The sequence below is a fragment of the Apaloderma vittatum genome, unplaced genomic scaffold, assembly GCF_000703405.1.
Source record: "Apaloderma vittatum isolate BGI_N311 unplaced genomic scaffold, ASM70340v1 scaffold31546, whole genome shotgun sequence".
NCBI lineage: Eukaryota > Metazoa > Chordata > Aves > Trogoniformes > Trogonidae > Apaloderma > Apaloderma vittatum.
Genome location: NW_009720589.1, coordinates 9,369 through 18,799, shown reverse-complemented (window position 1 = coordinate 18,799; position 9,431 = coordinate 9,369). Strand labels below are relative to the sequence as shown.

The 9,431-nt window shown below is 38.0% G+C and overlaps 1 protein-coding gene across 1 annotated transcript in view; it reads left to right on the top strand.

Moving 5' to 3' along the window:
• FAM76B (family with sequence similarity 76, member B) overlaps positions 1–8,443 on the top strand; it is a gene marked incomplete at its 5' end in the record, with an annotated part of 10,842 nt that extends 2,399 nt beyond the window's left edge. The window contains 6 exons of the mRNA XM_009871062.1: positions 582–778; positions 2,731–2,778; positions 2,983–3,063; positions 3,759–3,894; positions 6,913–7,014; positions 7,612–8,443. Coding sequence (XP_009869364.1) covers positions 582–778; positions 2,731–2,778; positions 2,983–3,063; positions 3,759–3,894; positions 6,913–7,014; positions 7,612–7,701 — 654 coding nt within the window. The remainder of the gene's footprint in view (positions 1–581; positions 779–2,730; positions 2,779–2,982; positions 3,064–3,758; positions 3,895–6,912; positions 7,015–7,611) is intronic.
• Between the last annotated feature and the right edge of the window lie 988 nt (positions 8,444–9,431).

The window sequence follows — 9,431 nt, the reverse complement described above, 5'->3', positions numbered from 1 at the left end:
GCTTCCGATTTGCTCACCTTGCCTTAAAGTACAGCACCAGAGAGGTCAGCTGCTCTAAGCAGCCCTTTATGTTCAGCTTTTTTAGATACCTTTGGTGAGTGCCACTTTATCATTCCAGAAGGTGCTGAGGAAATTACATGAAAAACCTCTTGCCTGAACCTGAGAATAATGCTGTTTTTATGGAAGAATTTACTTGGTACAAGTAACACATTGACTGGACATCTTGAGTCTGCCTGGAATACAATGGGTTGAGGAGGGTACATTGTGTCTAAACTAAAAATTGTTTGTCCTTTTAAAAAGTTAGGGTGACTTTTGTTACACAGAATCCATCATTTGCTAAGACTACTTTCTAGTGTAACTTTAAATTACTAAAATAAATGGAATAAGATTTGTTTTACTAAAAGATAACATGCATATGTTGGAGATACGGTAGTGCTGTTTCATACCCAAGAGATGTTTGGATTTTTCCCAAAGATAACAGATGATGTGAAACAAATTTTTCTTGCAAATACTGAAGTACATCTTTCTAGTGCAAATATACTTTGGGGAAAATAAACCTGCTATGAATTATTTCCCAAAAGGTTGATGGGAAGTTGTTGTGTTGGCTCTGCACACTCTCCTACAAGAGAGTGCTACAGAAGACAAAAGAACAGAGGAAGAGCCTAGGATCTTCACATTCTAACTCTTCATCCTCGTCGCTTACTGAGAAAGACCAGCATCATTCGAAACACCACCACCATCACCACCACCATCATCGTCACAGCAGCAGTCATCATAAGTAAGTATTTCACAAATTAACTTTTGGTACCTCTTCCTCTCCTGTGTTCTGTTAGCACTGAGTTCAAATCAAAGGAAATAGGAAACGCTGTTTAAAACATGGCATCAAAAGCAGCATCAGAACATTACTCTTCTGTGGTCTGTCAAAATCCTTGTATTCTTACTGTTTGGATGAAGGGAGGCTGGCAAAAAGCAGAAATTCTTGGTGATTGTCAAACTAGTTGCTGTTAAAATTGGTAGTGAGTCTGGAAAAGAAACCCACTGAATGGCTACAGAAGCGAAATTCTTAGGGATAAACTTGAATTTGGCTTTCTAGGCAGTGACTGCTGTGTGATAACTGCTATTTTAAATGCACTTGCCGTGAGTTAGAAGGTGTGTTTTAGCAGTGGGCACGGAACAACTGCTTCACTCAGAGTCCCACCCTGACTTCATCCCGACTTGCTTGTGTGCAAATACTCACACTTAAATGGAGAAGCAGAAGCAACAGTGTGGGATCACCCTCACTCTGGGACCAATATGAATCTTTTCACTAGTTTTTATAATTGAATCTTGCTGGGATCGGCAGTTTGTGAGTGGCTGGGATACGGACGTAGGAAAATAACACCGACAGTTCGCTTACTGGCACTCTGCTAACATTTTGCACAGTTTTGTTCAGTCTTCTGCAGCTTTTCTCAGCACGTCGTCTCTGACCATGGCGTACACAGTGTGCCAGCCTCAATGTATCTACATGGTTAATTTGGTCAGAAGTCCCAGAACTGGTTTTTTATGCCTTGTAGTAGTTACTGTTACTTTCATTGGTAGCCTTACGGCAGCATAACTTTAGAACTATTTTTCTGGATGGTAAATACTGTAGCTGCAGTGGTAAGGACCTTGACCACAGACACACAAACACTTTCATTCTAAGTTTCACTTTTCTGGTGATTATAATTTTCTGTTTTGACTGAGACTTAAAGTGTGACTTCTAAATAGAGGCAAAATAAGCTTCTATCTTGACGTTGGAAATGAAGAAAGAAATGCACATACTTTCACTTAAAAAAGAGGAAAATAAGATTTGGGAGTTTTGGAATTGGAAGAAAAAAATATTCTTGTCATGCAGAGTTATTGTGGTGTTTCTTTTCTTGCAAATCTCCGCTGAAAATTAGGTTGCAACAAGCTAAATCTAATTTAATGCACGTGGCATAGAGGTAGTAAGGATTAAATGAAGAAGTTACCTTTTTTCTACAGAATAGAGCTTTAACATCCTCAAGAGTTATAAAAGTAAGCGTATCTCTGTATAGATCACAGTGTTCCTGGTTTGGCACCTTTTTTCTGTAGGCTGCCACAGGTTCATTGCTTCTGGCCCAATAAATAGGATTCTTTGTTCCCCTTGTCTGTTTCAGTTATTGTTAGGATTAGGCAATAGAGACAATGAGGTAGAAATACAGATTTGTTGAACTATTCTATTCAGTGCAGCCTTCTACGTTCTACCATTCCTATTTTGATGGTGTCGTATTTGCTTTTGAAATTATTGAAAAGAAATGTTTAGATCTGGGAAGCAGTTATTTTCGGGGATCCAAAACTTAACTTTGCTCTTAGGCCACCACAGCAGGCAATGTTGATATGGCAGTATGGGAATCCCAGGAGTGCTGCTTTAAAGCAGCTTGCTGAGGACAAGATTAGCAATACAAAGCTCACAAAAATTGGGAGGTACCAGCAGAAACTTTTAGCCTTGAAGTCTGCCCCTTATGTCTTACAGGAGTGTAAATATTTAGCCAAGAAGTATTCTTACAGCATTCCGACATAGTAAAGATTAGTCGTGAACATGACTGGCCAGCTGAAAATTGATAATTGTTAGCTTTCTTTATTAAATAAAAAAAGGGGAGGTTGGATTTTTCTCAAGTGCAGATACCATTCATGTAATTTAGAAATAATGGCATATTTGGTGAGTTACCGAGTACATTTCACGTATTTCAGAATCAGCAGTCTGAGTCCAGAACAAGATCAGGGACTGTGGAAACAGAGGTAAATATGATATTATTTACTGATTTCCTATCAATTTATCTTGCAGTTTTCATTTAAAGGACTTTTTTTTTTTCCCCTTGCTTTTCTGGCTAGTCTCTAGCATTCCAGCTAGGAGCATGGGTTAGCTATTTTACATGTACCAAATGGTGATGTTAGAGAGTTATATAGTATGAGGCTTTAGGTTTACATTTTGTTTGATTTCAGCCATAAATCCTCTGCAGCTATTCAGAATGAAACTCCAAAGAAAAAACCCAAACTGGAATCCAAGCCATCAAATGGAGATAGGTAAAGTTATATTTTTGTAAACTGAGCCATTTCAACCAAATAGAGCACCAGTTTGGCCAGTTGCTTCTTTTCTTTTTGTTCTTTTTGTTCTTTTTCTCCTTTTTTTCCTATTTTTTTGGTCTCAAGAATGAGGGAGGTGAAACTGTTGTCCAGACAGATTATTGGGTGGCATCTGAGTGCTGTGAGTCAACTAAATGACTTTGTTAGTGCTGTTTTCCTACTTTTAATCTGTTTGGGGCAAAATGAAATGAAACAAAACAAAACATACGTGTAAAGTGACAGTTATCAACAAATGAATATTCCCTGACACTGCTGTTCTGTCTATTAGATGCAGGGTTGAACCTGCTTGTTTTAAGCTGTCCTAGTATCTAGAGAAGTCTTTCGGACCTTAACGTGTGAGACTTGAATCTTTATTGTCTCTGGCCAAATAGTTGGAATAAAAATAAAAGTGGCTGCTTCAGTCAAAAGGTATTTGTCCCCCTCAAAGCTAATACTTAATTATATTTCTGCAGGTGTATGTAATGTGTGCCATTAGTAAGGTAATTTGCCAGTTGCATCCATTTCTGTCAGGTACATACTTTTTTTGCATTAGTCCTTAAGGATGTTTGTGGAATTATCTAATTTGAAAATTTTAAAAAATGTACTGTTGTTTTCTAGTGATGTCGTAAGTAACTTTTGGGTTTTTTTGTTTTTAGTAGCTCTATAAATCAGTCAGCAGACAGTGGAGGAACTGACAACTTTGTCCTCATAAGTCAGCTGAAAGAAGAAGTAATGTCGCTTAAACGACTTCTGCAGCAAAGAGATCAGACTATTTTGGAAAAAGATAAAAAGGTAAAAGTTAGACCTGCTTACTAAGAACTTTATATTTTTGTTTTCTATTTTGTAGAGTCCTTACAATGTCACGATGGTGAGATAAAACAAAAATCAGATACAATTTTTTTCTATAGCAGCTAGTCAGATCTTGCCACTTAAAGGGCAAATTTGGGACTTGTATCATGAAGGTATTTTGTCTCTGAGTGAAAGAGGAATTCATCTTGCCTCACTTCAGCCATCTGACTCACTGTTACTCAGGCTGCGTGCCACAGGTGATGGATAAAATGCCAGACAGTGGTTTTTATGTTTTACATATTCTAAACTAAGTCATGGCAAAGATCCCAAGTACCTACGTATGCCGACGGACACACAAGAGGAGCACTGAGAGTAGTAACCGTTGTGAGTTGAGCATAGCTTTTGTTTAAACTAGAGCAACTTTTGGTTGTCCAAATTTCCACGTACAGTGTATGAAAATTTAGTATTTTGTTTTCAAAAGGCAGGTAGCATATGCATAGTGTAAATTATCAAGTCCTTCTGGGTGGTCAGAGACTAGAAAAAAAGCTTGGGTTAAGTATCTGGCAGTCAGCAAAAGTGAAAATGCCAGGCCCAAATGACTGCAGTGACAGTCCTACAAGAGATTCACACTTTGAGCAACCTAGTGGCTAACAAGAGATAACTACAACTATGTACCTTACTCTGTCTTTAGACATCTGTCAGATAGAACTTATTTCTCTGCCCTCTGATTAACAAGATGCTGATAAGACTGTCTGTAACAGTGGCTCAAGAAGGTCTGCTCAGGATTGAGTAGGTTAGGGAATTGTGTTAAAAACAATTTCAGTATATTTTCAAGTAAAATTTTGATTATAGATGAATAGTGACCTAGAAAACATTCGTCATTAAGAAAAGCTCATCAGTCCTGAAAGGCAAATGCTTCCGTTTTTAAATCCTGGTTCAGTATCTTTGTTTCTACATGTAAATGTGTTGCATAAAGGGTATTGAACCTTTTTAAATTTATATCACTGTCCTAATATACCTAATGTTGGAAGTACTTGCTATTTCAAGCCTTTAAGTGGTTAATGTGAAAGAGCTGAAGGTCTGTCATGGATTCTCTTCAGGTATTGTCTTCAAAGGACTGAGGTTAAGGCCCTGAGCTCTCTCTTACAACGCCAGTAGAAGACCATGAATCAGTAGGAAGTTCACTTACCTCTTTTTATACTTCATCTACTGGGCAAAGCTAGCAAAAGGGTTGGGTGAGGAAATGTCACCTACTTCTGCATAACCACTGCAGTAACTTGTTTTGTGCTGTTTCCATAGGGAGAGCATCTAGTAATTTTAATATCCCCACTGCTAAAACTATTTATTGGACCTCAGAGTTCTTTGAACTTAAGGACTCCTTCAGGCATGAGTTATTTTCAAAGTGTCACTTATCTTTCTTCAGCTGCTGCAGGTTGGGGGAGAAAAGCTGAACACATCGATCAAGGTTTTCGTAGCTGAAAAGTTTACGATGAATGCACTGCAGATTTATTCATTTTTACTCTGAGATAGTAAATGTAAAGACATGGAGTGGGATGCGAGCAAGGCCTGCAGGAGGTTCCTGCCAAGATCTTGTCACCAGATTAGTGTAGGGACTGCATTTGAACAGTTTGGAGAGCTCCGAAAGAAAAACCTCCGAAATGTATAGTGTATGGTGACAAAAGGAGCTCAGTACCCCAGCTTTACAGGCAGTCCTCTTTCATTTTTTGTTATGAGGCAAGATCTCAGGGCTTGTTGTTGGCAGTACTAGGCTTGTTTGGCTTTCGGGACAAAATGTTAGTTAGACAGCAGGACATGGTTGTGGGGCCCTGAGACGTGACCACTGGGAAGGGACCACAGTTTCCTGACTGTTCACAGGTAGCATCTCTGCTCATTCTGTTGCGTACTTTACTATGGTGCAGTACTAGCAGAAGCTTTTTTGGTGCGTGGTATGTGGTTTTGTACTGCATCCCCTGGAATTTACAACAGCCATAAGTATGTACCTGGAGCGGCAGTCGGTGTACAGTGAGATGTGTGTCCTTGTACCAAGATACCTGCGCTTTATTTAGGACCACTTGATTGACAGTTCTTCTGAATACCTTGTTTCACTGCACTCATACTGAGAGTGGTGATAGCAGTCTTGACAATAGTTGTAGGAATTTCTGCTCTGATTTGTTACTAGTGGGCTGCTTTGCTAGCGAAGAGGCTTCATTTCCTGAGAAATCCAGATTGACCAGAGAGGTTCAAAATAGCCAGGTGACTCTGGGGTGCTTTGAGAAACTAAACTTTTCACAGAAGTGGTTCCTAAAACTTCTGTCTCCATATCAAACTGTTAGTAGTTCACCCAGCTGCACGTGCTTCTAGAAGGATTGAGCTGCTTGGATAGAAGCATATGTCACAACTTAGAAAAATGTACCTCAGTGTGTGTCATCTGGACCTCTGCCTGTGTCAAAGACCCAGGAGCAGCAATACTACACCAGATGCTCAGAATTAATTCATAAGTTATTTTCATTACACATTTCTAGTAACACAGCTTAATTTGCTACTGTTGGGTATTGAGAAGCAATGAAACTCTGGAATATGTACTTCTGTTAAGGACAAATTAGCATAAAAGGACACAACGGAATCAGTCAGTCGCTTCTGTTGTCTTCGGAAGATTTTTTTATGTGTCGCTTGGGACTGAAGGTTGTAATAAGTATCTCATAGCTGGAAGAACAACTAAGATTATAAATCATTAGTCTTGTATTTGATTTTTCGTTGTTGTTGGGGATTAACCTTCTTTCTACCAAATCCTGATCAAACAATGTGGTTATTATTTAGTAATTTATTTCTTCACATAAAATGGACGTACTTACTTTTTGAACTGCTTCTCAAGTGCTGAGCTGTCAGTGCTACAACAGTAAATAAATACAGTGCTTACTGAGATTCCTTCCATAAAGCTTTCCTTCCATAAAGATTTTGCAGGTTGGTAGAAGACGTATGCTGTAGCAGTCCAAGAAATCTTCATAGAATTCATGTTTTCAGTTGACAGAACTGAAGGCAGACTTCCAGTACCAGGAGTCTAACTTGAGGACAAAGATGAACAGTATGGAGAAAGCTCACAAGGAAACTGTGGAACAGTTGCAGGTGAGCAATTGTGTATCAGTACTGGAGAAATGCTTCAGATGGAATTAAGTGTTCAGGTCGTTCTCTCACAGCAGTGAAATAGTTCCAAGTTCTTGAGTGGTCACTACCACGTTTAACTTCGGATGCACCGCACAGCAGTTCTGCAGTCAACAGACAGTCTCCGTATCAAATTGAACTCACTTTCTAACTTTAAGAGGTGGAGGCTTACCTCACATGCTCTCTTAAAGGTTATGTTACTTTTTGTGTCTGTTCTCTGATGTTTAATCATTTGTCAGTATGCTATTCATCTGATTTAAGGGCTCAGCATCAACACAATTGATAGTTAATGTAGGCTTTACCAAGACAATTTATCAGGAAGAAAGCCTGAATTAGTTGTCTCATAAATCACCGACTGAGCAGATACTCAGTGCAGTTGCTCAGATACTAAAGGTTACAGTGAAGGAAATGTGGTTACCTTTTTGTTCAAGATGGAATATACGTATCAAAAAGCGTGTGCATGTTTTGAAAAGTGATAGTTATCTTCTTTAAATGTACTCAGCGTGTCTATTATCTCAGACGTTTCAGTAATTCCTAAAACTTTTCTCATCTGTATTGCAGGCCAAAAACAGAGAACTGCTCAAACAGGTCGCAGCATTGTCAAAGGGTAAAAAGTTTGACAAAAGCGGGAGTATACTGACATCTCCTTGAGGAACTGGTTATTCATGGGGTTTGCTACTCAATGTAAACTTGAGTAATTCTGTGAAGCCCTTAAAATCCTGTGTAGTTGGAAAAATATTTTTGCACACCGGATTAGTTGGCATGTTTCCTACACATTTTTATAATTAACATGCAGCTTTTTTTTAGTTACCATTCAGATGAAATACTTCAACTGGCTTGAAGAATGTTTTTATTTTTTTGATATTGGAAACTTTTTGCCAGCAATAGTATTAAATGATTGCGCAGAGAACATAGCAGTGCTCTCTCTAAAAGGACAACATGCAATAACAAACTAGTATACTTTTTACAAAGCAGCAACTGAGTCTTTTAAACTACACCGATGTCAGCCAAAAGTTTATGAATCTGCAGTGACTCTAAACACTGTTTTCTGGCAACTGTTCTTTTACTTTGTATCAAGATACAAATTTAGAATGGAAAACATGGTGCTTTCAAGTGAAACTGAAAAAAAAGGCATATATGTATGTGTAAATACAACTGTAACGGTTATATTCTTAGTTATAACAAGTAATTAGTGTTTTACATTCTTGTGATAGGGATTTACTGAAAGATTATCTATTGTACAGTAACAGAGGCAGTGTGGTTTTTTGTAAGATTTACTGTAGATTTTTCTTGCAAGTGCCTTTCTCCAACTGTTTATTTATAGGAATGTTGGTATTTTGTACATAAGGTTTTTATGTTTTCAAAGTCATGTTTAATAAATGTTTTATGTAAATATAAATGTGTGTACAGAGGAATCTGAAACAAAGATCAAAGTGGCTAGTGCAGTGCTTGAGGCAGCGTTAAGAGCTGGCTAATTGATGGACAGTGAGCACTGGCTTTAGATAACCTTTGTCGCTTATGTCTGTGAGGTGTAGAATTTTGTTAGTGCTGCTCATGCCAAACACTTCCTGAACAAAAAAAACAAAATGTTTTTTATGCCACACTGGAGTTTAGTGATTTATCTCTTTTTTTTTTTTTCCCCCCCCACTTGGCATAGTGCTAATTTTAATTCCATAGCAGACATTGTACTTTCAATGTGATATACACAAAGGGTTTTTTTTATACAAGTTTTTTTTTTAAAAGCTATTCCCCATTGTCTGATTTAATGTACTTGGTTGTAACTTATGGTGATTCTTCTTCATGAATTGCAGATTCTTAGTCCCCCAGTAAAGATACACAATGAGAAAAGAGTAACCAAAACTAATGTTCTGGAAATCAGTTAAGGGAGAAGATGTGGCATCAAGGGTGGTTGTTTTAACGTTTTGGGTAGATTTTGATTCTAAATTACATCAGTTTAAGTTTCGCTCTGCTCCTAATGGACATCGGTCGTATTCAGCAATTTCTATCACATGTAATTTAGTATACTCCAAGGTCTCTGTTCAGGAAGGTAAGTTATGAATTGGTATAAAGTGAAGTAGACTTAGGTATGTAAAGATTTAGGTCGGCTCTGGGTGCTGATTGGTAACAGGGTAACTGCTTATATTTCAGGAAACTTAATTGTGTAGAATAAGCTACACACCTTTTAGTGAAAAAAATGAAATCTAAAGTTCCTTGGCTGTCCACCCATGTACTGAGCTATGAACACCTTTTCAGTAGTTTGAACAAGTCCTGGCAGTGACAGACTACTGAATAATTTGAAAAAGTCAAGCTATCTTGTTTCATATGGTATGCATGTATTTTTATACCCTAAAACCAACTTTGTATGTTTATAAATGCTCTTT